We start from the raw sequence: 26,894 nt of genomic DNA on the forward strand, positions 1-26,894 counted from the left end.
TCCTGAGTGGTTATCCAGGGGTCCCAAATCACTGTTACAGTATTCTAATATTTGTTTACGCTTTACGTGCCTCACAAATGTACCCTGTGATTGATTTGCGCTTTCTTCTTGGTCATCTTGACCGTGCGCCATTTATGGCACTCCATTCTCTCCCTCCCTCCCCCCCCTTCCCACCTCCCCCTACCATTACCTCCCCCTACCATTACCTCCTTGCGTCTTCCTCCTTCCCCCCCCCCCCCTCCCCTACTTCCTCTTGGTTCTCTCTAAATATGGCTGCCTAATAACCTCCTGATCATCTATTCATTAAGGGTTGAAGGTCCCGGGACAAATGGTGTAGGTTTGTCTTGAGTTAGGGACCACTGTTCTACTATTTGACTGTTAGTGGGTCTAGGTCTACACTACTGCTGTTAGGGTGTTAGACAGGGGGTTTGTATTCTTGGGATTGTTAGTTCAGTTCTGTTATATTTGTTATGCTCACTGTTGTCTGTCTGTATATGTCTCTGTGGTATGAAAGGATGAATGCTTGGTTGCTCACGTCTCCTTCCCCACACCCCTTTCCCTTCCGCTAAGATGTCTTCACTTAAGGTAATGAGTTGGAATGTGAGGGGACTTAACTCCAAATTCAAGAGGGCTCTGATGTTAGATGTCATTAAGCGTCAGGCCCCCCATATTGTATGTATCCAAGAGACACACCTTACGGGTCAGAAGGTCCTCTCCCTGAAGCGGGCCTGGGTGGCTAGAGGTTACCATTCCTCCTACTCTGTCTACGCCAGGGGAGTATCCATACTCATATCCAAAGCGCTTCCCATAGAGGTCATACAGGTAGCACCGGATCACTTTGGCCGTTATGTAGTCATACATTGTGCCTTGTGGGGCTTTACCTTTACTATTGCGTCTATTTATGTCCCACCTCCCTTTGATCCAGCTGTATTGCACCTAATATCCAGTAAGCTGGCTGCTATGCCTCCAAGCCCGCTACTCTGTATTGGTGACTTCAATGCAGTCCCTAACCCCTCCTTGGATCGTACAAGTGGTCTTGACACAGGCTCGGCCCGTCTGAACGAGTGGCTCACCTCTCTAGACCTCGCCGATGTTTGGCGTAGTAAACACCCTCAAGAGAGAGAATATTCATTTTATTCCTCTGTTCATAAGAGCTTCTCTCGGATTGATCTGGCCTTTGTCTCCCCTGATATGATGCAGCACGTTGACCAGATATCCTATTGCCCGCGCAGTGCGTCAGACCACTCCGCCTTGTTCATTAGTCTCCTTATAGGCCCCCCCAGCGACTCCCGCTTATGGCGCCTGCACCCGGCTTGGCTCCTGTCCCCAGCGGTCCAGAGTACTGTTAGGGCTGCGCACAGCGAGTTTTGGGATGTACACTCAACCCATCCTGATCCTCTTCTAGTCTGGGACTCGTACAAGTCCTCGGTGCGGGGGGCATTCATGTCGGGGGTAGCTGGCCATAGGAAGTCCTTAAATGCCCAGGAGGAAAGGCTGACGGCTGTACTGGTGACTGCAGAAAAGGATTATCTAGAGAAACCTACTCCGGGGAATAAAAAGACTTGGGCTCAGGCGCAGAGGAACCATCTAGCTGTAGTGAAGGAGCGCACCAGCAAACGCCTGCTAGCCAGGGAAGCGTCCATCTTTGAATTTGGAGATAAAAACGGGAAGCTGCTTGCGTATTTATCGCGGGCTGAACGCCCCTGTGCTTCCGTTCCCTCTATTATTGATGGTAACGGAGCATTGATCACAGAACCCCGGGCCATTAACATGGTATTTCATGAATACTATTCTTCTCTTTACAGCTCCAGATTGTCCGCCTCTTCCGTCGAGATCTCCGGATTCCTTGACAGTCTTCCACTTTGGAGGCTCACACAGGCACAGTCATCGGAGCTTGATGCTCCGCTCTCGGCAGAGGAGGTGGAACTGGCCATCCAATCGTTGCCCCCCGGTAAGACACCTGGACTTGATGGGCTGGGAGGTGAGTGGTATAGGGATAACTGTGAGACTCTGGTCCCCCTTCTCCTCAGCCTGTACTCCGATGCGCTTGATAGTGGTTCCCTCCCCGACTCCATGCGAGAGGCCCTTATTGTAGTTCTTCCTAAGCCTGGCAAGGATCCCCTGCTTCCTGACTCATACCGTCCAATTTCCCTCCTAAACTCAGATGTTAAAATACTAGCAAAAATTCTGGCAACAAGGCTTAACAAAGTAATACTATCATTGGTTCACCCGGACCAGACAGGCTTTATGCCTGGGAGGGGAACTGACATAAATATACAAAGACTACACCTGAACATTGCAGAGGCAGAGCGGTCTCCAGACCCAGGGTTTATATTATCCTTAGACAATTGTAAGGCGTTTGATTCTGTGGAGTGGCCCTATTGTGGACCCTTTTGCCTAGAATGGGTTTTGGCCCTCGATTTACAGCATTGGTTAAGCTACTGTATAACGATCCCAAGGCTAGGGTGTGGACTAATCTTAACATCTCACCTACTCTCCCTATGGCTAGGGGCACTAGACAGGGTTGCCCACTATCTCCCCTCCTCTTCGCACTCGCCATTGAGCCCCTTGCTGTGGCGATCCGCCACTCTGAGGGCATTAAGGGCATAACTAGAGGTACTATTATTGAAAAGGTATCTCTCTATGCTGATGATACACTTGTATATCTTGGGGATGTGGGCCCCTCTCTGGAATCCCTTCTGGCCCTGATAGAACGTTATGGGGGGTTCTCAGGCCTTCGGGTTAACTGGGACAAATCGGCCCTCTTTCCCTTATCTGATGTAGGGGTACACTCCCTCCCCGTCCCAGTCCGGGTGGTGTCCACCTTTAAATATCTGGGAGTCCAGGTGTCACGCAAGGTCCAGGCATTTACGGAGTTAAACATTACACCCCTGATAGCTGCAACGGAATCGCGCCTAAAAGCCTGGTCCACTCTCCCCTTGTCCCTATACGGGCGTATTAATATATTTAAAATGATTTTTCTCCCAAAATTTCTATACCTTTTCCATGCCTGCCCTATACTACTTCCTAAGAGCCTGTTTAAACGCATAGACGGCATTCTCAGGTCCTTTTACTGGCAGAGTAGCGCCCCGCGATTCAGTCTAGCGCTGCTTCAGGCTCCCAAGTCTAGGGGTGGACTGGCTGCCCCGGATCTGTATCTCTATTACCTGGCTTCCCAGCTAGTATATGCCCAGTGGTGGATAGATATAGACATGGGTAATGCAGCTACTGCATTGGCTGGTGCCCTGGTGGGTTCCTATGAGGCCCTTACAAACCTGCTGTACAGATACAAGTCCCCTTCTGATACCCCACTTCCCCTACGTACGGTAGCGGTGTGCTGGCGTAGGGCACAATCCCTGGTAGAACCGAGCAGCTCTCCCCCCCTCTCGCCTAGGACTCCATTGTGGCTCAATCCGTGGCTCTCTCACTTCCTCTCCCTCCCAGGCTGGACAATGTGGGGGGCGGCGGGGGTGAAATTTGTAGGCCAGCTCTTATCCCCGGAAACAGAATTACTCAGCTTTAACGAGATAAGGGAGAGACATGCGGTACCCAATACGGCCAGCTTCTATTACACGCAACTGCGACACGCATTCAAAGCCCAATTCGGCTCCTTCAGCCTGACAGTGAAATTCTCCAAACTAGAGACTCTGATGAGTACCCCGGACCTCCCTAAGCCACTCACTCAGTGCTATGCTCTCCTACAAGAGCAAAAGTCCAGACCGTTTGACAGAGCCTGTGAACGCTGGAGACAGGATATCCCTGACCTGTCAGATGATGACTGGAGGGAGGTCGAACTGTCCTACTTCACATCTGTAGTGAGTGCGAGGGACTTCCTGATCCAATCTAAATTCCTCCATCGAGTATATTTCACCCCTGCTAGACTATTCCGCATGGGAGCAATGCCCAATGATCTTTGCTTTCGCTGTCAGGCTGAAGTCGGATCCTTCCTGCATTGTGTCTGGTCCTGCCCTAGGGTCCATGTCTTCTGGTCCGAAGTGCTGGAGTTCCTTAATTTACACTTTGATTTCCCACGCTTACTATCTCCCTCTGTGTGTCTCCTCGGTATCATAAACGAAGTTGTCAATGGCCACTATGACAAAATTTTCTTTAGGTTTGTACTATACTACGCCCGAAAAGTGGTGGTGATGACCTGGAAGGACCAGGAGCCCCCTCCATTAAAAAGATGGATACTACTCATTAATAGTGTCATTCCCCACTACCGGTCCCTGTATACCAACAGGAAGTGTCCCCAGAAGTTTGACCGCATCTGGTCCAGATGGTGCGCGACTCCCCATACTGCCCTATAATCACATGTGATTTATATTCCTCTCCATGATGAAGGAGACTGAGCGTGCTGGTGTGTGTGTGTGTGTGACTGATTGTCCCTGTGTCAATAGTTGTTTGTGTTGTAACAAGATGTCTGGCTGCAGTATCCTGCTGTTATCTACTATGTAATATCCCTCAGGTAGTTTTGAAACGCAGTAAGAACCTGACTGTTACCATGGCTGTTATATAATAATCCTGTATTGGGGGGAAGGAAATATGTGACAGACAATCTTGATTTCTGGTTTTGTTTATTATGTTTGTATAAAAATTCAAAAACTGCAAAAATAAATACTTTAAAAAAAAAAAAACTAAACACATATTCCTGAACACAAATATATACAGATCAAGAGAAAGCTCCAGGCTAGGAAAATTAAATTCAGTCTAGGGGTAAATTTGTTTTGGATTAGCTGATTACACTGCTCCTGTAGGAATACGAGGGCGGTTCAATAAGTACCCGTGTTAGAAATGAAGACACCATTTCTTCATAAAAAAATTTTTCTTTTTCAACATAGTCCCCTTTTAGAAAGATACACTTCTCCCAACGTTGCTGCCATATTTTAACCCCTCCAAAACATAGGATTTGTCGAGCTCTCCAAAATACGCCTCTCCCCTGGCGATGACTTCCTCGTTTGAGCTAAATTTGTTGCCCGCGAGCCATCTCTTCATGTTAGGGAACAAGAAAAAGTCGCAGGGAGCCAGAACGGGTGAATACAGGGGGTGCGGGAGCAAGTTTGGAGCAGATTCACCGGTAGAAATCCATTGCTTTGATCGTTGCTTATTTTCTGGTGTGTAATGATGAAAAACTTGACACAAAAACTACTTCGGATCTCACTTAAATTTCTCCGAACACTGCTCCGAGGTTACCAGCCGCATACGCTTGTTGTCCCCCGTGAACAATCGCGGCACCCATCGGGACGACAACTTTTTCATCGCCAACTTATCATGTAAAATATTATTTGCCGCTCCAGTGGACGCAACTACGGCCTCTGCAACTTCGCACACTTTCGTTCGTCGATCAGCGAGTATCATGTTGTGAACTTTTTGAATGATTTCCTCGGTAACCACGTCTGCCGGGCGAATTACCGAACGGTACTGCGCTTTTTCCATCTTAGTGAAAAATCACAAAACATGTCTTACTCATATGGCCGCCACATCCAAACTAGTCTGAAATTTGTTTTGCCGTTGTTTGATAGATGGCAGCGCACGATGATAACACCAACCTCCCCCCGGAGCGCCCTCTGTCGTCAAACACGGGGACTTATTGAACCGCCCTCGTATTATCCACCCACTTTGTTCTAATTTTATTTTGCGCCGAACATTATTGTTATTTATAATATATACCTAAGTGTACTGTATCCTACACAGTACACATATAATAATCACTGTGTGACCAGGGTCTGATTTTTATCCACTGGTAGTAGACAGGGAAGCTTTCTATAGAGTGACAGCAAGCAGAGATCTAGAAATCCATGAGGAGTTGATACAGAAGGTATTTTGGAAAATTGTAGAACTTTTCATTATTCAAACAATAACCTTTATTGGCTGAAATAGGAAAACCCCTTTAAGTTATTCAAGATAAATTTGGTTTATGATTTTATGGACACGTGTGATGTACCCTGAAAGAAGAAACACTGGAAACACGAACCCTCCACAAAATATTTTATATTTTCAACACAACAGCACCCCCCCTCCCTATTGTAACCAAAATTATCCCCTGCCCCGCCAAATCTGTAGGAGCATGCATCTGAAACGGTTGCCAGCAGCAACCAATCACCTCTCTGGTTTCACTTTTGAATCGAATGTAGACAAATCAAAACTGTGCACACTTGTGTCAGCCAGCCAATCAGATCGGAGCTTTCATTTTCCTTCTGACATTAAGAAATGTGAAGCCGTCACCTGATTGGTTACATTAGACCCAATTAGATTCTTTCTTTCATTTACTAACCCGCGTTAGAAATAAATGAACCCTGACATGTTATTGGTTGCGGCTAATACTAGTCCATATAGCACACACAATACACGGGATGGTGGGCGGATCCCAGCGCTGGACAAGTTGTTGATGTTTTTTTTTCCCTTCTTCTTTCAGACCGGAAGTGTCGTGTGCAATGGGCTGGACGGCTCGGGCGACGCGTTCCAAATACCGGAAGTGCGCTGCGCTCTGTCTTTTAGTATCCAGCTGCAGCAGTGCAGGGACCAGACGGGAAGCGTGGTGATCGGGGCGGGCTGCAGTATGGCTGCGGCGGGTGAGAGGCAGAGCAACCCGGGAGCGGGCAGCAAGATGCGGGGCTGCGGGATCATCACCTCCCTGCTCCTGCTGGGAGTCACCTACACCGCCGCCCAGGGTAAGAGGAGAGCGACCGCCATGCGTGTAACCCGGTGTATATGTGTCCTGTGCCAACCACCAGCATCGCCAGTGCCTTGCCTCTCATATGCATCGTATATCTATCTCTAGATGTGTAGCTCCCTCTCGGGCTGCTGTCTATCTCTAGATGTGTAGCTCCCTCTCGGGCTGCTGTCTATCTCTAGATGTGTAGCTCCCTCTCTCGGGCTGCTGTCTATCTCTAGATGTGTAGCTCCCATCTATCTGTAGATGTGTAGCTCCCTCTCTCTGGCTGCTATCTATCTGTAGATGTGTAGCTCCCTCTCTCTGGCTGCTATCTATCTGTAGATGTGTAGCTCCCTCTCTCTGGCTGCTATCTATCTCTAGATGTGTAGCTCCCTCTCTCTGGCTGCTATCTATCTCTAGATGTGTAGCTCCCTCTCTCTCTCGGGCTGCTATCTATCTCTAGATGTGTAGCTCCCCCTCTCTCTCTTTCTGGCTGCTATCTATCTCTAGATGTGTAGCTCCCTCTCGGGCTGCTGTCTATCTTGTTGAGCAAAATTTTATACAATTTTGATAGGTTGTGTTTTATACATTGTTTATAATTTGTAGACAAATGGGCGGGGCTAGGGGAATCTGTTAGTTACATTGGCTTCCTCTGCTCTTTTGGATAGATTCCCTCGAAGTTGCTGAACTTTCTATTACTCAAGAGCAACTTCTCCTTATTCTTATTCTTCTTCCTTCTCGTTGTGTTGTCTCGCTCCTCAGCTGCTTCCTTGTTATTCACCCTTCTGTGGCTGTGATGCTGTCCTCATACGCTTCTCATATGACCCCACGTATTTAAAAGGGTCAATCCTTAGGAAAGGGGCCATAAGTAATCAATCAATACAAGTAAATGTATGATGTAAATGCAGTCTGCCATTATACAAGCATGGGAATTTAATTGGTTGACTAATTCTGTAACTGAATATCGTTGAAAGTCGGTTATTAAATAGGACCTACCCCCAAAAAAACAAGACCTAGTTTGATCGCGTTGATGGCGTTCTGCTGTGGGACAGGCCTAAGAACATGAATAAATTGACTTATTCTATAATCTGGGATAAGTACCTGATACTCGGAGGGTTCTACTGGTTAGCTAGGAGCCATCCCACAAAAAAACAAGACCTTGTTCATAATATAGTCATGAATTGGTTGATTAGGACTTGTAGGACAGTGTAGATAGAGTAGAAACATGAATGAGTTGTTACTCTACTTTAGGGGATAAGGGTCTGGTACCAGAAAATCAGGACCCTTCACACAAAAAACAAGTCCTCGTATGACAGTGTAGATATAGTTCTGCTATAATACAGCAGTAGGAAGATGACTTACAAGCTGTAATGGCGGCTTTAGCTGAGGTCACCCTGCTTTCCTAGTACCAGATATTATGGACACGGGGGTGGGGGTTTGGGGTGAGTTTTTGATTTGGATTAGCTCCTTTATATTTCAGGCGACCATTAATTTCCATGGTCCCTGCTGTGGGTACTGTATGTGGTTGTAGCACCTTCCTCCGTTACAGCGTGTCACTTCCCCTCCCCCTGTTATATAATGCTGTGGCTGCGGCCACCAATCTTCCTGTCTTACATCTGACTTTGCCGCAGACACGAACTGTGAGGCTGCAGGCTTAAAGGGGGAGTCGTGTGATTATACCTTGTAGAGAGGGCGCTATCTGAGCCACGTTTTTCCAGATTAAACACTCGGTGGGGTCATCTACTGCATTGTCGCCTGTAATCCTCCTTACTGTGAGGAGCCCCTCAGTTATACAACCCGATAGGAACCTACATCTTGTGCTTCATAGGCCAAGCTGAAATGAATGGGTTAAATCTAGAGTCACATTTTGACTCATCCAGGAGGGCACAGTGCTAAAATGGGGGCAAGTCCCTACAATAATGCATGGGATAATTGTACAATCAGTCGGGTTCCGTTACTTGAAAACTAAAACCGGTCCTCTAAAAAACAAGACCTTGTAGGACAATTTAGATTTCTCTGCCATAGAATTAGTTGTCGGGCAAAGGATTAGTTTACTAATACTATAATAGCAGGTGTGTCTGATCAGTAAGTGTTTGATGAATTCTAGGATCCGTCCAACAAAAAACAAGACCTTGTAGGACAATTAAGATTCACCTAATACGTGCAAAAGAATTAGAATTAGTTGAGCAGCAAAGGATTAGTTTACTAATTCTATAATAGCAGATATGTGTCTGATCAGTAGGTGTTTGAATTCTAGGACCCGTCCAACAAAAAACAAGACCTTGTAGGTGAATGTAGATCGAGATCTGCCACAATAATAAGGACAAGAAATGATTGAGTAATTCTATAAAAGTGGATAAGTATCTGCTACAAGGGAATCTTCTACTGGAAAGCTTGGGCTTGCCCCATGTAAAAACAAGACCTCGTATGACTACATAGATCTTTGCCCTAATACAGGCATAGGGGCATGATTTGGTTAAATAATTTCATAACTGTGAATAAGTGCCTGATCATTGAGGGTCCTATGTTATAAAATTACTACCTATCCCACAAAAAACAAGCTCTCCTATGAGAATGTAGATGGTTACCTGCCATAATACAGGCATAGGGGACACACATTGGTTGAGTAATTCTATAATAGTTGATTTGTATCTGATCAGCGGAGGAGTCGGTTACTGGAAAGCTACTACCTGCCCCATAAAAAACAAGACCTTGTATGACGATGCAGATAGTTTGGCTGAACATGCATGAGATGAATAGTTATAGAATGGGTAGGGATTGCAGTACATCGCTGGGGTGGAGGTGCCGCCCTTGTGTGACCTCTCACCTCTGTCGGGCTTGACATGTGGTGACCCCGTGGTGTGAAGCTGCTGACCCTGGATATTTGGGGGAGGGGGGTGGCTGCTTTATTAGATCTCTCCCCCCATTCATCCCCATAGAGCAGCTTTGTCCTCGTCTACTAAATGCGTTTCACAGCCGGTCACACGTTGTGTCATGTGTTGTGCTCCCTGCTGCGTATTAGTCGTGACCTTCCCTCTGACCCCGGGGTGGGGGGGGGGGGTGCGACTCCTTAGCGTCTGCCCATGGATCACATCCATATCCCGCACATCTGATTCACCCCTACATAACATACCTACTCACAGCTGAGGGGTTGTTGCAGTGTATAAGTTTAGTGTTAGTGTGATACACCCGTTCCTGTTACAATGTGTCAGTCTCAGTATGAAGAATTATCTGCAGATTAGGATTATCCCTCAGTCTGGGCAGATTCTCAGCCCCTGGGTGTAAATGAGAAAGCTCCAGATTACTGACAGCAAGCAGAGATGGGGAGAAATGGAAATGTACAGAAGACAATATCTGAGGGGTAAGGAAAACTCATGTGTTGGACAACCTGTACTCACAGCAGCATGGTTACTCCTGCCGAGGCTACAATACTGTAGTCATATATGATGCAAGGACTCCCACTGGGACAGTACTGGAATGTAGTCATATATGATGCAAGGACCTCCGCTGGGGCTACAATACTGGACTGTAGTCATATGATGCAAGGAAGATAATTCCACCAGGACTACAGTTCTGTACTGTAGTCATCTATGATTAAAGGACTCCCGCTGGGAATATGACGCTGTACTGTAGTCCTGAGGCTTGGACTCCCTGCCGGGACTATACTGTACTGTAGTCATGTATAATTCTCATTCAACTAGGGGCTACTAAAGTCATTTTTTGATGCAAGGACTCCCATAGAATAAAGAGTACCATAGTCCTGGTGGGAGGGGGTCGGAGTATCATAGATGACTATAGTTCAGTATTGAAGTCCTGGTGGGACTTTAGTAAAATATTGTAGACTTGGACGGAGGGGCTCAAAGTAATACGGGTGACAACAGTGCAGTATTGTAGTCCCGGTGGGAGGGGGACACTCTGAGTATTGTAAGGCCGACACATGGTCTGGAGTTGTGACTTCAGTCTTGTGAAGTTGTCAGTTTGGAGATCAGTGCCGGACTGGCCAATCGTAGACGAGAGACTGGCCCTCCGATCCAGGAATGGCATGTAGCCCCGCCCACATGGGACAGACTATTACCAAGTGATTTTGCAAGTAAGACTAAGGAACAGCTCGACGTAACTCATAAAATTGAGGACATGGGTTGTTGTAGATTCTCCTATCTAACCAACTGCTGCCAACCTACTGATGGTCTCCATACTCGATCAGGATCAAATATTACTACCATAGAAAGCTGCACATGTCTCCTATAGCGCCCTCTAAAGGAAGAAGGGAGCATCACATGCACTCCATACAGGAGCTCCCCAAATGTCTCCTGTCCACAGTATAGCGGCCGTCATGTGACCTGAGGGATTCCCCTCTATGGATACAATTGTAACAATTCTAGTGGAAAGTACCGAATACTAACACAATGACATAAAACTCCCTCCCCCCCCCCCCCCCCCCAACACAAGTCACAGACTTCACTATAATTCTACATTATCATAAACTACAGAGACAAATGTTATCCTCGTGTTCTGGGTTTTCTTGAAACTTCACCAGATACATTACTACAACTACTATAATTCTGCCCCTATGTACAGGAATATAACTACTATAATACTGCCCCCTATGTACAAGAATATAACTACTATAATACTGCCCCCTATGTACAGGAATATAACTACTATAATACTGCCCCTATGTACAGGGATATAACTACTATAATACTGCCCCCTATGTACAGGAATATAACTACTATAATACTGCCCCCTATGTACAAGAATATAACTACTATAATACTGCCCCCTATGTACAAGAATATAACTACTATAATACTGCCCCCTATGTACAAGAATATAACTACTATAATACTACCCCCTATGTACAGGAATATAACTACTATAATACTGCCCCCTATGTACAAGAATATAACTACTATAATACTGCCCCTATGTACAGGGATATAACTACTATAATACTGCCCCCTATGTACAAGAATATAACTACTATAATACTGTCCCCTATGTACAGGAATATAACTACTATAATACTGCCCCCTATGTACAAGAATATAACTACTATAATACTGCCCCTATGTACAGGGATATAACTACTATAATACTGCCCCCTATGTACAAGAATATAACTACTATAATACTGTCCCCTATGTACAGGAATATAACTACTATAATGCTGTCCCCTATGTACAAGAATATAACTACTATAATACTGCCTCCTATGTACAGGAATATAACTACTATAATACTGCCCCCTATGTACAAGAATATAACTACTATAATACTGCCCCCTATGTACAGGAATATAACTACTATAATACTGCCCCCTATGTACAGGAATATAACTACTATAATACTGCCCCCTATGTACAGGAATATAACTACTATAATACTGCTCCCTATGTACAAGAATATAACTACTATAATACTGCCCCCTATGTACAAGAATATAACTACTATAATACTGCCCCCTATGTACAAGAATATAACTACTATAATACTTCCCCCTATGTACAAGAATATAACTACTATAATACTGCCCCCTATGTACAGGAATATAACTACTATAATACTGCCCCCCTATGTACAAGAATATAACTACTATAATACTGCCCCCTATGTACAAGAATATAACTACTATAATACTGTGCCCTATGTACAGGAATATAACTACTATAATACTGCCCCCTATGTACAAGAAATAACTACTATAATACTGCCCCCTATGTACAAGAATATAACTACTATAATACTGCCCCCTATGTACAAGAATATAACTACTATAATACTGCCCCCTATGTACAGGAATATAACTACTATAATACTGCCCCCTATGTACAAGAATATAACTACTATAATACTGCCCCCTATGTACAAGAATATAACTACTATAATACTGCCCCCTATGTACAGGGATATAACTACTATAATACTGCCCCCTATGTACAAGAAATAACTACTATAATACTGCCCCCTATGTACAAGAATATAACTACTATAATACTGCCCCCTATGTACAAGAATATAACTACTATAATACTGCCCCCTATGTACAAGAATATAACTACTATAATACTGCCCCCTATGTACAAGAATATAACTACTATAATACTGCCCCCTATGTACAAGAATATAACTACTATAATACTGCCCCCTATGTACAGGGATATAACTACTATAATACTGCCCCCTATGTACAGGAATATAACTACTATAATACTGCCCCCTATGTACAGGAATATAACTACTATAATACTGCCCCCTATGTACAGGGATATAACTACTATAATACTGCTTGGGTTATGGGTAGAATACGGTTGCAATATAGTGCGGGTTTATAGACAGGTCAGGGTGCGGTATAATGAGGCTCCTTCTCCACTCTAATCATCTGTTTTTGGTTTTCAGGACTGACAGAAGTTTCTATGGGAAGATTCACGGATATTACACTGAACGTTTCATCTCCTGTGGAGTTTGTTCTGAGGAACATTCCTAGCAACATCTCCTTCATCCTCATCCAAGTGCACACTCAGTATAACAACATCACCCTGTCCATCAGCAAGGTGTGTACCCTGTATTATACTCCAGAGCTGCACTCACTATTCTGCTGCTGGTGCAGTCACTGTGTACATACATGACATTACTTATCCTGTACTGATCCTGAGTTACATCCTCTATTATACCCCAGAGCTGCACTCACTATTCTGCTGCTGGTGCAGTCACTGTACATACATGACATTACTTATCCTGTACTGATCCTGAGTTACATCCTGTATTATACCCCAGAGCTGCACTCACTATTCTGCTGCTGGTGCAGTCACTGTGTACATACATGACATTACTTATCCTGTACTGATCCTGAGTTACATCCTGTATTATACCCCAGAGCTGCACTCACTATTCTGCTGCTGGTGCAGTCACTGTGTACATACATGACATTACTTATCCTGTACTGATCCTGAGTTACATCCTGTATTATACCCCAGAGCTGCACTCACTATTCTGCTGCTGGTGCAGTCACTGTGTACATACATGACATTACTTATCCTGTACTGATCCTGAGTTACATCCTGTGTTATACCCCAGAGCTGCACTCACTATTCTGCTGCTGGTGCAGTCACTGTGTACATACATGACATTACTTATCCTGTACTGATCCTGAGTTACATCCTGTATTATACCCCAGAGCTGCACTCACTATTCTGCTGCTGGTGCAGTCACTGTGTACATACATGACATTACTTATCCTGTACTGATCCTGAGTTACATCCTGTATTATACCCCAGAGCTGCACTCACTATTCTGCTGCTGGTGCAGTCACTGTGTACATACATGACATTACTTATCCTGTACTGATCCTGAGTTACATCCTGTATTATACCCCAGAGCTGCACTCACTATTCTGCTGCTGGTGCAGTCACTGTGTACATACATGACATTACTTATCCTGTACTGATCCTGAGTTACATCCTGTATTATACCCCAGAGCTGCACTCACTATTCTGCTGCTGGTGCAGTCACTGTGTACATACATGACATTACTTATCCTGTACTGATCCTGAGTTACATCCTGTATTATACTCCAGCGCTGCACTCACTATTCTGCTGCTGGTGTCTTGCAGATCCCTAGTGTAAATGACTCGGTGACCGGCGTTGATCCTGGGCTCCTTACCGCCCTCATCACTAACCAGACCCTGTGCACCTGGTATTTGGAGACCACCTCCCCGGACCCCTTACTGGCATCGGCCATCACCATACCATTCACAGAGACAGGTAAGTGCTTCTGGTGTATTATGGGTAAGTCTCCTGCTATAGTTCTAGCTCCTGTATGTGATAACTGTGACCTTCCTGTCCTCAGACCCGATCCCCGGGGGGTGTAACCTGGAGTTCAGTCTGGACGTGGACCCCAATGTTTACCTCCAGTACAACCTCTATGAGACGGTCATCATGTTCGCTCCGGCCAACTTGGGGCACGCCAGGTATGGGTGATGGGGGCGCCCGGGATGGGTCAGCGGGTATCAGTCATTTCGGGTGACCTCATGTGTGACTCCTCTGTACAGGGAGGAGACCCCTCCGGCCTGCGATGTCCAGATGGGTCAGGGGTCGCGGTGGCGGCTGCAGTACGACGTCTACCAGTACTTCCTGCCCGAGAACAATCTCAACGACTCGGATCTGCTGGCGCATCTACAGAAGATGACCCTGACCCCCGACATCACTGCCAACGGGGTGAAGGTAAGTCCAGGGGGGTCCCACAGCAGCACAGAGCATCACAGCAGAGTTACTGGTCAGGGATGGGGGTCATTCCAGTATCCCTGGTGGTCTAGAGACCCTCCTATCATCAGCATGAGAACAATGAGCGGAGGGACATCCCCTTTATTAGTGGTCGGGGGTCTCTCTATGCCGCATATTTTTAATGTATCCCCCATTATTCTCCCAGCTGGCCACCCTGACCTCCAGCGACAGGACCACCATGTCCTTCTCTTCTGTCCCCGGGCAGGGGGTCATCTACAATGTGGTGGTCCGTGACCCCGTCCTGAACACGTCTGCGGCCTACGTGCCGGTGCACACCTACGCCTGCAGCTTCACCGATCCCATGGACAACTGCAGGACCCTCGGTAACGTCTATGGAGGGTCCGGGGGGCTCCTGAGAATTGTCACATGGGCATTGACCTATTGGATAACCCTCCTCCTTCTCCTATAGGTCAGGTCTCCACCAAGGTCTTCTTCACCGTCTGCGCCATCTTCGGCCTCTTCATCTGCTTCTTCGGGCATCGGTTTCTTAAAACTGGTAAGTGCTCCGACCCTCGTGTTAAGGGGTCCCTGGGCCGCCTCGTGCTCCGCCTCTCGCGTGTCAGGGGTGGGGAGGGTCCTGGGCCTCCTTGTGCTCCCTGGGCCGCCTCGTGTTTCTGGGGGGTCCCTGGGCCGCCTCGTGCTCCGCCCCTCGTGTCCCTGGGGGTGTCCCTGGGCCGCCTCGTGCTCCCCCCCTCGTGTGTCTGGAGGGGTCCCTGGGCCGCCTCGTGCTCCGCCCCTCGTGTGTCTGGGGGGGTCCCTGGGCCGCCTCGTGCTCCGCCCCTCGTGTGTCTGGGGGCTCCCTGGGCCGCCTCGTGCTCCGCCCCTCGTGTGTCTGGGGGGGTCCCTGGGCCGCCTCGTGCTCCGCCCCTCGTGTGTCTGGGGGGGTCCCTGGGCCGCCTCGTGCTCCGCCCCTCGTGTGTCTGGGGGGGTCCCTGGGCCGCCTCGTGCTCCGCCCCTCGTGTGTCTGGGGGGGTCCCTGGGCCGCCTCGTGCTCCGCCCCTCGTGTGTCTGGGGGGGTCCCTGGGCCTCCTTGTGCTCCCCCTTTCGTGTTTCTGGGGGGTCCCTGGGCCGCCTCGTGCTCCGCTCCTCGTGTGTCTGGGGGTGTCCCTGGGCCGCCTCGTGCTCCGCCCCTCGTGTTTCTGGGGGGTCCCTGGGCCGCCTCGTGCTCCGCCCCTCGTGTGTCTGGGGGTGTCCCTGGGCCTCCTCGTGCTCCGCCCCTCGTGTCTGGGGGTGTCCCTGGGCCGCCTCGTGCTCCGCTCCTCGTGTGTCTGGGGGTGTCCCTGGCCCGCCTCGTGCTCCGCCCCTCGTGTTTCTGGGGGGTCCCTGGGCCGCCTCGTGCTCCGCCCCTCGTGTGTCGGGTGGGTACCCGGGCCTCCTTGAGCTCCGCCCCTCATGTGTTCGGGGGTCTTGGGCTCCATGTGACTCTTGGCTCTTCCTCCAGGTTTCTTCTCCATGGGGTTCATCATCTTTGGATTTTTCATGTTCCTTCTCCTCACAAGTTTCACACAACTCAACCATGACGGTAAGTCTTACAGTATGTGGCTGTCACATAGGCTCCTCCTCCCATCCCTATCAGTGCTGTATCATTCTTTTCTCCCGACAGCCCGCCTCTCGCTGAGCGCTCTGATGGGTGTGGTCGGGGGCCTCCTGCTGGTCGCTTACTGGTGGAGGTTCGGCTGCGTTTACCTCTGTGTCCTCCTGGTGGGGCTCGTCCTTGGATTCCTGGTGGCGGCTACAGTGTTCTTCACCCCAATAGGTATCGTATTAGAAAACTGATTTCCATGGCAACAGACTACAAACTAATCTTTGTGTAGTCAGACACGCCCGTCTTGTAGTATTGTCTCATAAGGAAGGGAAGTGCAGAGTAAAACATGAGACATGAAGGTCGGACGAGACATGAGTTGTATGTAATCGCCGAGGCAGAGCAGTGCATAGGGACTGCGTACACAAAACGAGGGTTGTTTTTTTTCCTATAAACTTAGATTTTCCATTTCGTCACCATGACGGCCCCACTGGAGGTTGCTTCCCCTTCCTCTGTAGGGACAGGAAATTGAGAGCATTAAATAGCCCCTCCCTCAACCTCCCACCAGTGTTTTTCCTGTCCCTACAGGGAAAGGTTGAGAGTAAAACCTCTCTCTCCTCTCGGGGGGGGGGGGGGGGGGGTAGAACCTCGTACCTCTCGTGGGTGCTTGTTTCCCCGGGGCTTCCCTCGTCCGGCCTCCTCGTGAGTCCTACTTGGGGTCTCCAGGTCCCGGTTTGCCAAAATTGGATCTCCTGCGGCATGCAGGAGACATCGGGCAGTACCGGCAGCTTTTTACGGCCCTCTCGGGGGTCCGCGGCTGCCGGCACATAAAGCGCATGTTCTGGCGCATGTTCTGGCGCACGCGCACGTTCTGGCGCATGGTCACTTCCGGGTTACGGAGCGCGAACCGGAAGTGACGTCAGAGACCTCAGCGTCTCGGCCTAGGAGACAGGCCATTAAAGATGACGTCAGACGCCGGAAGGTAAGCAAGGAGAAGCTTCCACCAAGTCTGTAGGTCTGCTGAGGTCTATGTGGAGCAGCGAATATCCAGCATGGATGAGGCTGAATTCGGTTCCTTAACCCTGGGCTCTGTAAGTAGGACATTAGCTGAACGCCAATAGGTTTTGGCACTATATGCTGTGGGGAGTCGGCTTCTACTAAGCAATACTCCTTTTTCTTTTTCTAAAAACAACAGGAGAAGGATATCCCTGTAAAAGAAAAAGAAAAAACCAAAGTGTGTGATAAAGAAAAACCTAAGAAGGCACCATCCAAACGTTGCCACATTTGTAATACAAAATTGGATATTAATTATAAGAAAAGTTTATGCAAAGATTGTTTGGATAAAGTGCTAAAAGAGGAAAAGTCATCATTCTTGGACGAATTGCGTGTTGTTATGCGTGAAGAAATTAGGGCATCAAAGAGCCCACCACATAAAAAAGTCAGGCAGAACCCTGTATGTTTGGATTCAGATGACGAGCAGCCCTCTTGTTCTTATGAGCTAGACATGGAGGAACAGGATATGGTGACGCATCAATCAATACCAAATGACCCCAAATATTTATTACCTAATGAGGATTTGGATGGGCTAATAAAAGCATTAAGGGATACCTTAAATATTGAAGACACCATAGAAGAAAGGTCGGTAGTAGATGAATTATTTGGTGGATTAAGAAGGAAGAAGGCTAGAGTTTTTCCCATTATTGAAAACTTGAAGGATCTTATCCAGGATGAATGGAAAGAACCAGAGAAGCGTATAACAATGCCTAAGGAATTTAAAAACCGTATGTTATTTGATCCAGAAGAAACAAAAGTCTGGGATAGTGTTCCTAAAGTTGACATCCCTATAGCTAAAGTAGTTAAAAAAACCGATCTACCCTTTGAAGATTCCACCCAACTAAAAGATGCCATGGACCGTAAATCAGATTGTTTGCTCAAAAAAGCTTGGGAAGCTTCCATGGCAATCCTAAAAACAAATATTACCACTACCTCTGTATCACGTACTCTGTTTTTTTGGCTAGGACAGCTGGAGGATCATCTTAGAGAAGGCACGTCCAGAGAAGAAATGCTAGACTCTATTCCGTTATTAAGATCAGCAGCAGCTTTTCTGGCAGATGCCTCAGCAGAAACCATCCGGTTTTCAGCAAGAGAAGCTGCATTATCTAATGCGACCAGAAGAGCCCTTTGGTTGAGGCAATGGTCTGGAGACGTGCGCTCAAAAGCAAAACTGTGTAGCCTGCCTTTTTCGGGTGATTTTTTATTTGGACCAGAATTGGATGAAATCCTAGCTAAAGCAGCGGATAAAAAGAAGGGGTTTCCAGAGGCCAAACAACAACCCAAGAAGCAAATTTTTCAGAGCTTTCGCCCCACTAAAGAACAGCCAAGATTCAGGAGCAAGCAGACCTGGAAACAGGGGTACTGGAATACAGCCAAAGGAGGAAAGAACAAATCCTTCTTTTTGGTGCCTCAAATAAACAAGAGAAGAAACAATGACGCCAGAGTGGGGGGAAGATTGGAAAATTTTCTCCCCCATTGGAAAAATATAACATCCAACAGGTGGGTACTCTCTATAATAGAAGATGGCTATTTTATAGATTTTGTGTCACCTCCTCACCGGTTTATCCTATCCAGGCAACCATCGGACAGACTAACATGTCACCTTTGGAAGGAAGTTTCCGACCTGCTAAAATTGAATGTCATCTGCCCAGTCCATCCAGAAGAAAGAGGTACGGGTCATTACTCACCTTTGTTTTTGATAAAAAAAACCAAATGGGACTTTCAGATTAATTACAAACTTGAAATATTTGAACAAATGGGTAACCTATGTAAAATTCAAAATGGAATCAATCAAATCCACTACGCCTTTGATACCTTACAAAGCTTGTTTATGTACCTTGGATCTCAAGGATGCCTATTATCATGTACCTATCCATACGAAATCACAAAAATATTTAAGATTTGCCGTATTATCTCCCTCTGGGGAAGAATTTCATTTTCAATTTACTGCATTACCCTTTGGTCTCTCCTCAGCCCCCCGGGTTTTTACCAAGGTCATGGCAGAGGCAGTAAAATATCTCCGAACGGAAGAAATCAGCGTGATTCCATACTTAGACGACTTCCTAATAATAGGAGATTCAGTAAGTCATTTAGAAAGCCAAAAGGATACAACAATAGAAGTTTTACAATCTCTGGGATGGATCATAAATTTAGACAAATCAGACTTAATTCCGAGTCACATAAAAGAATTTTTAGGAGTGTCTTTAAATTCTCTAACCCAGACCTCGTATCTTCCACAGGAAAAGATGAAAAATCTTCTTGGGAAAGTCAAGAAATTCGAGAAGAGGAAGTCTGTCTCAGTAAGGACAGCTATGAGTCTTCTGGGGACCATGACATCATGCATCCAAAGTGTGGCCTGGTGCCAAAATCACTCAAGAACACTACAGTCATGGATTCTTACAAAATGGGACAAAAATCATCATCATCTTCATTTTCCATTGATAATCCCCTCAAAAGTGAAGGAATCACTAAGATGGTGGAAAAATCCCGGGAATCTACGGAAAGGCGTATATTGGGTCCAATGGCCATTGACCCAGATCCAAACAGACGCCAGCAGCTCCGGATGGGGGGCTCTCCTTCCGGGCAAATATATCCAGGGTTGCTGGACCCAGGAAACAGCACATACCTCTTCGAACGAGAGAGAACTAAAAGCGGTCCTGAACACTCTAAAATCCTGTACCAGCGAGCTGAAGGGTCACCATGTGAAAATTATGTCGGACAACACTACCACGGTTGCCTATCTAAGAAGACAAGGAGGTACCAGATCAAAAAGGCTACTGAAAATATCACAACAAATATTTTCCTGGGCAGAAGAAAATATCCAGTCGATCTCGGCCATCCATCTGAGGGGTTCAGAAAATGTAGTAGCAGATTACCTCAGCCGGTCCCAAATTCTTCCCCACGAATGGAGCTTGAACGAGGAAGTCTTTCAAGAGATTGTTCTAAGGTGGGGACTGCCGGACATCGACTTGTTTGCCTCCAGAAAGAATTCCAAAGTGAAAAAGTTCTTTTCCTTGAACCCAAAAGAAGTCCCCTGGGGACTAGACGCTTTTTCACAGACCTGGAACCAGGACCTAGTGTATGCTTTCCCTCCGATTCCATTGATAAGCAAGGTGTTGCAAAAACTACTAGTCAGTCCAACCAAGCTCATCTTAGTAGCACCCTTTTGGCCAAAGAAAAATTGGTTCCCAAGTCTACAAAAGTTGGCGATGGACCTTCCGTTTATCCTACCCAGGAGGCCGGACCTTCTACATCAGGGACCAGTCCTTCATCAGAACCCAGGGTTCCTAAACCTAGCAGCCTGGATCCTGAAAGCACCTTCTTAAGATCAAAAGGTTTATCATATAAGGTAATAAAAACCTTAAAGAATAGTAGAAAACCTGTAACCCATGCCATATACTTTAAAATATGGAAAAAGTTTTGTTCCTGGTCAAAAGATATGCCTAACCAGGGTTCCCCAAATATCTGTCAGATTCTTGATTTTCTGCAGGAGGGGTTCGAGAAGGGACTACGACCTAGCACCTTGAGAGTCCAGGTCTCAGCCTTGAGCACCTACTTCGATACAGCGCTGACAGAACACAGGTGGGTAAAGAGGTTCTTTCAAGCCTGCTCACGCTTACGTCCTACTGTTAAAGATTCATCCCCTCAGTGGGATCTATCTCTAGTTCTAGATGCTTTAACTATGGGGCCCTTCGAGCCGATCGACCCTAGTCATATGCGTTTTTTGACACAAAAAACTGCCTTTTTAATCGCCATTACATCTGCTAGAAGACTGGGCGAGTTACAGGCCTTGTCCATTTGTGAACCCTATTTATCTGTGTCAGAAGATAGGATCACGCTCAGACTTGACAGAAATTTTTTACCAAAAATTGTCTCAAATTTCCATAGGAACCAGGAGATAATCTTACCCACGTTTTGCCATCATCCAAAAAATCCTGTGGAAGAGAAATGGCATCTACTGGATGTAAGACGTACTGTTCTTAAATATCTCGAAGCATCCAATCCTTGGAGAAAAGATTTAAATTTATTTGTTCAATTTGCAGGAAGAAATAAAGGCAAGAAAGCTTCAAAAGCCACTATTGGACGCTGGATTACAGATACCATTAAAGAATGTTATAAAATCAAAGGTGTTCCACTACCTCTCTCTGTCAAAGCCCATTCCACTAGGGCCATGTCTACATCATGGGCTGAGAAAGGAGGTGCATCCATTTGAAGAAATCTGCAAAGCCGCTACGTGGAGTACAAATGTCACATTTGCAAAGCACTATAGGCTAAATGTCTTAGCTGCCAAAGATCTGGCATTTGGCCGAAAAGTGCTTCAGGCTGTAGTCCCTCCCTAAACTGGGCATAAATTTGGTATGTCTCCAGTGGGGCCGTCATGGTGACGAAATGGAAAAAAGGAATTAGTCCTTACCGGTAATTCAATTTCCATAAGTCCACCATGACGGCCCTGATATTTCCCACCCATGTATATAAAAGTATTTTTGGATCTTTGCCTATGTATGTGGAATTTAACATACTAAAATAAAATTATGTTGCAACCTATACTGGTGTAGTTATTTGATAAACACTGGTGGGAGGTTGAGGGAGGGGCTATTTAATGCTCTCAATTTCCTGTCCCTACAGAGGAAGGGGAAGCAACCTCCAGTGGGGCCGTCATGGTGGACTTATGGAAATTGAATTACCGGTAAGGACTAATTCCTTTTTTCTTTCCTTGAGTAGACATCATTGCCGTGCTGGGATCAGTGGTCTCGTCCTCACCTCCCACATGGGCACCTTTTTCCTCTCATGAACCCCTTAAAGGTGAAGTTTTTGACCCATTTAAAGTGACTCCCGTTTCTTTTTGTCCCTCCTGCAGGAGATTACTCCACCTTCCGGAATGACAGTATATACTGGCTGACCTTCACCTGCATCGCCCTATTGGTTCCTGCCTTTATGCTTCCCATCCCCAAAGTCGTGAGTATCGTGAGGACGGGGTCCTCCTTAAGGGGTTTTTTCCAGAGTTTTACTGGATGCATCAAGCCCTTAGACCAGCTGCTCGAATGACCCGGCTCCACTCGCTGTGGTCGGGGAGGGTATTGCAGCATGTGATCAGCTTTCCTAGAGCGCCCCCTGCAGGGCACAGGTGGTATCACACTGGGGATAGTCCTAATATCTAGTGGTCTCTCTCCTCTCTGACAGCTGAATATTCTGAGCTGCGGGGTGGTCGGCTCCTACACCCTGGTCCTGGCCATTGACAGCTACCTGTACACCAGCCTCAGCTACATTACTCTCAATGTCCTCAAGAGGGCGCTCAACCGGGACTTCAGCACCGCCTACAGCAGTGTCCCGTTCCAGAAAAATGGTAAGTGTAACGTCCAATCAGCAGGAGTGACCATCCAGACTGCAGCCAGTGTTATGGACTGTCCCTGGAGAGATGTGTAATCAGACCTCTCACTGCTGTGCTCTGTGCTCTCTGCAGCCAGTGTTATGGACTGTCCCTGGAGAGATGTGTAATCAGACCTCACACTGCTGTGCTCTGTGCTCTCTGCAGCCAGTGTTATGTATTGTCCCTGGAGAGATGTGTAATCAGACCTCACACTGCTGTGCTCTGTACTCTCTGCAGCCAGTGTTATGTATTGTCCCTGGAGAGATGTGTAATCAGACCTCACACTGCTGTGCTCTGTGCTCTCTGCAGCCAGTGTTATGTATTGACCCAGGAGAGATGTGTAATCAGACCTCACACTGCTGTGCTCTGTGCTCTCTGCAGCCAGTGTTATGTACTGTCCCTGGAGAGATGTGTAATCAGACCTCACACTGCTGTGCTCTGTGCTCTCTGCAGCCAGTGTTATGTATTGTCCCTGGAGAGATGTGTAATCAGACCTCACACTGCTGTGCTCTGTGCTCTCTGCAGCCAGTGTTATGTATTGTCCCTGGAGAGATGTATAATCAGACCTCACACTGCTGTGCTCTGTGCTCTCTGCAGCCAGTGTTATGTACTGTCCCTGGAGAGATGTGTAATCAGACCTCACACTGCTGTGCTCTGTGCTCTCTGCAGCCAGTGTTATGTATTGTCCCTGGAGAGATGTGTATTCATAACTTTGTGTTGGTAGCAGCAGGACGACTGTGATAAATATGAATTTATATTTCAGGATTGTAGTGGGGTCGTGTCCTCACACTGCTGTGGTCTGATCTCTCTACACTGAGCTTTTCAACAGTCTTTTCTCTCTCGTATAAGTGACTGCTTTAGCATTCATCTAGAATCCTACTCTGCAAAGAGAATGTGCCTCCAGAGCAGTCATGGCACAGAGCACAGCAGTGTGAGGACAAGCACCTAGTACAACGCTGGAATATAAATCCATATAACAGTCCTGCTGCTTCTAACAAAATATACAAGGTCGTATCAGACATCTCTCCAGGGACAATACACAACACTGGCTGCAGAGAGCACAGAGCACAGCAGTGTGAGGTCTGATTACACATCTCTCCAGGGACAATACACAACACTGGCTGCAGAGAGCACAGAGCACAGCAGTGTGAGGTCTGATTACACATCTCTCCAGGGACAATACACAACACTGTCTGCACAGAGCACAGCAGTGTGAGGACAAGCCCCCAGTACAGTCCCCATACATCACAGTCCTGCTGCTACTCTGAGCTCTATATTTCCCTCTTGTCTCCACAGACTTCATCATCATGGCTGTGTGGGTGGTCCTGGCGGTCAGTGGGGTCATCACTCAGTTCTGCAGGGAGAGGGAGCGCCCCCGATTCCCCCCGGCCCCCTATCTCATCTGGAAACGGGACCGGGAGCGGCGGATCACCAACATCCTGGACCCCAGTTATCACACCCCGCCCCTGAAGGATCGTATTCGGGCCAACCTGGCGCGCATCCGCCGTTTCTTCCGTAAGGAGCAGTCGCTGGGGGAGAGGACGCCCCTGCTGCTATAGCCAAGGAAACCCTGTAGGTTCAGACCGGACTTGTCAGAGCTGCGGTATCGTCACTATCGCAGCTGTATGTGCGTCTCCACCGCCGCGGGGTGCGACATACGTGTTTACCTAGGACTGCCGGGAAGATGTGATCAGTATTATTCTCTGCTGCGGGGGGAAACCACTAGCAAGCAGGGGGCGGCGGCTTCCTGCTCACTACTGACCTTACGATTGGTTGGAAGCCGTCACCTGCTTGACATGTCGACCCTCCCCCAGCGGATTTTGCACTATTTAAGGAGTTTTACACAAAAAAAAAAATCTGATGAATAAAGCAGCAGCCACTAGTTTGTATCCAAAGCTTTATTAATCAGATTTCTAGCTGGACACGCCCCTTAAAGTGATGTCATATGTTGCGCTTGTTCGGATTGGTTCGTAGCTTCACAGCGAGACTATTCCTCCGCCGTTATAAGTTTACTCTCTGCCGCAACGTGGGAACACTATGGCGCTGCTATGCCTTTATACGCTTAAGTAGTTAAAGGGGCAGTACAGGATTTTGCTAATTTAATAACCTTGTGCTAATGAAATCTTTATCCTGTATATCTGCAGCTTCTTGGGGGGGGTCAATGCTGCACAGATGACCTCGGTGACCCCCAAGTTCAGATTCTGGGGACCAAATAGGATGTTAGCACTAAAATACTAGACTTCCCCTTTAAGGGAGGGTTCAAACAATCTGCTCTATGGACCAAACACATGAGGTTTGGTTGCATTCCCTGATAGGTGATCTCTGATCTGTTGCAAGACTACACGTCCCAGCAGCATCCCCTGTCAGCATGCTGGGAGTTGTAGTTCCATCAAGGCATTAGCTCAGCTGTGTGACATCCGCTGCCCCTTTAAGTTGTATTCCAGCCCCTCCCCCCTCTCTTTCGCTTCTCTCAGGGCTCACACCGCACTCACCTCCCCCATAACCACTTACCTTCTGTGTTGTGTTTTTTTTTTGTTGTTTTTCTATTCATATTTCCAAATTTTTGTATTTACTAAAACTGATTTCCAGAAGTAAAAAAAAGTCACTTTGCAAAAACTTGTGTAATTTTTTTTTTTGTTTGTTTGTGTGATGAACAATAATTTTAAGGGAATTTAATTAAAATCTCCCCATGAAGGGATATATGAAATTTACTTCAATAGTCTAGCGCCTTCTGGTGGTCAGTGTTGTAACAGTGTGCACGTCCACCTAGTGAGCAGAGTACAAGTGGACGCACATGCTCAGTTACCGCTTAGGGATCCTCCAATAGAACTGGTTATTACCCTACTGGTCAGGAGAGGAGTGTGGCTTCTGTGGGACATGGCAGTGTAGATGGAAATGCTTGTGTAGTGGAAGTGATTGCAGTCCCTACTGCCAGAAGGGGAAGGAGAAGATTCCTGACCTTAGTAAGGAGCAGCCTTTACATTAGGTGGCAGTACAGCTGAGAATGGTTACTCGGGGGAAGTAATAAGTGATACCAGAAGAAGGCGATGCCTGCCCCTAGCATGGAGGAGCCTTGACACTAGGTGGCAGTACAGCAGAGAAGTCTTGATTTACATGATAAGCAATAAAGGGACTTATACAATGAAGCTGCCAGAGGGGGAAGTAGCCTGATAAAGTCCATAATTACTCAATTCTCACCCACTGTGTGACGTGTTTTGCAGGACAGTCCCAGGTTTGCTCTTAGTAGACACTGAGATGTTGCGTGTTGCCAATGTGCTTAGATTATCAGGGTCCAGGGTTTGTATACACTTTCATTTACCCTCTGAACATTCTAGTATTTGACACAGAGAGATGAGACAGATCAGATACACAATAACACACTCCGCTCTTCTGCCTCATCTAATCGATAACACAGTCAGCTCTGCTATGTCACTCCCTCCCTGAGCTGGGCTCCTGAGCTTGTCTGTAGAGCTGCTGCTGCAGAACCAGGAGGTTTGTAGTGTCCTCTGCCTCCTATTATTCCACTTCTCCTGCAATACAAGAGAAGCCTTCTGCTATATTTACTCGTATGACTCGCCCCATGAGGCAAGGGTAGAGTCTGCAGGGGGAGCAGTGTCACCACAGACTCCTAGCTTCTGTTCTATAGCACCTAGAAAAATGCTTCTGGTGTCATGTTAAAGAATCTTATGGTTCTGGGAGATGCAGGAATGGACAGTTAGTTTAAGATCCACCTCCTGTCTATTTTATACCACTGATTATTTATGTCACAGCCTGATGTGTCCTGAAAGAGGAGTCTTATCTCTACTATGACACCAGAAGCTTGTTTCCAGGTGCTAATGAACTGAAGAGAAAGGTGCTTGCATTTCCTCCACCTGCAGCCTCTGAACTTGACTCCTCTCTGGTAAAATTTGACTCTTCTGCTTATTGTCACATGAATTTCTTTTTTTTTTTTTTTTAATCTTTGAGTTTTCACATAAAAATGGGAAATGTAGAAATAACATTTGATGTTTGGTGGG

General features: G+C 46.9%; 2 protein-coding genes across 5 annotated transcripts; both read left to right on the plus strand.

The window, feature by feature from the left end:
* The first annotated feature begins 6,418 nt into the window (after positions 1 to 6,418).
* TM7SF3 (transmembrane 7 superfamily member 3) lies at positions 6,419 to 25,494 on the plus strand. The gene is made up of 12 exons (XM_072145065.1): positions 6,419 to 6,668; positions 13,052 to 13,206; positions 14,266 to 14,416; positions 14,502 to 14,622; positions 14,704 to 14,875; positions 15,081 to 15,258; positions 15,345 to 15,431; positions 16,377 to 16,457; positions 16,539 to 16,691; positions 22,369 to 22,466; positions 22,692 to 22,854; positions 24,175 to 25,494. The coding sequence occupies exons 1-12, from the start codon at positions 6,557 to 6,559 to the stop codon at positions 24,435 to 24,437; spliced, it is 1,734 nt and encodes a 577-aa protein (XP_072001166.1). The 5' UTR covers positions 6,419 to 6,556; the 3' UTR covers positions 24,438 to 25,494.
* LOC140126014 (uncharacterized) lies at positions 17,122 to 22,347 on the plus strand. Of its 4 annotated transcripts, none has more exons than XM_072145064.1 (3): positions 17,122 to 21,092; positions 21,399 to 21,474; positions 21,554 to 22,347. In XM_072145064.1, exons 1-3 carry the CDS (start codon positions 17,851 to 17,853, stop codon positions 21,848 to 21,850), a joined length of 3,615 nt encoding a protein of 1,204 aa, XP_072001165.1. In that variant the 5' UTR covers positions 17,122 to 17,850; the 3' UTR covers positions 21,851 to 22,347. The 4 variants fall into 4 exon arrangements, with proteins under 4 accessions (XP_072001165.1, XP_072001164.1, XP_072001162.1 ...); XM_072145063.1 differs by having other exon boundaries at positions 17,122 to 19,591; positions 19,751 to 21,474; XM_072145061.1 differs by having other exon boundaries at positions 17,122 to 19,010; positions 19,086 to 21,474.
* Positions 25,495 to 26,894: the final 1,400 nt, after the last annotated feature.

This window comes from Engystomops pustulosus, chromosome 4 (genome assembly GCF_040894005.1).
Source record: "Engystomops pustulosus chromosome 4, aEngPut4.maternal, whole genome shotgun sequence".
NCBI classification, from domain to species: Eukaryota; Metazoa; Chordata; class Amphibia; order Anura; family Leptodactylidae; genus Engystomops; species Engystomops pustulosus.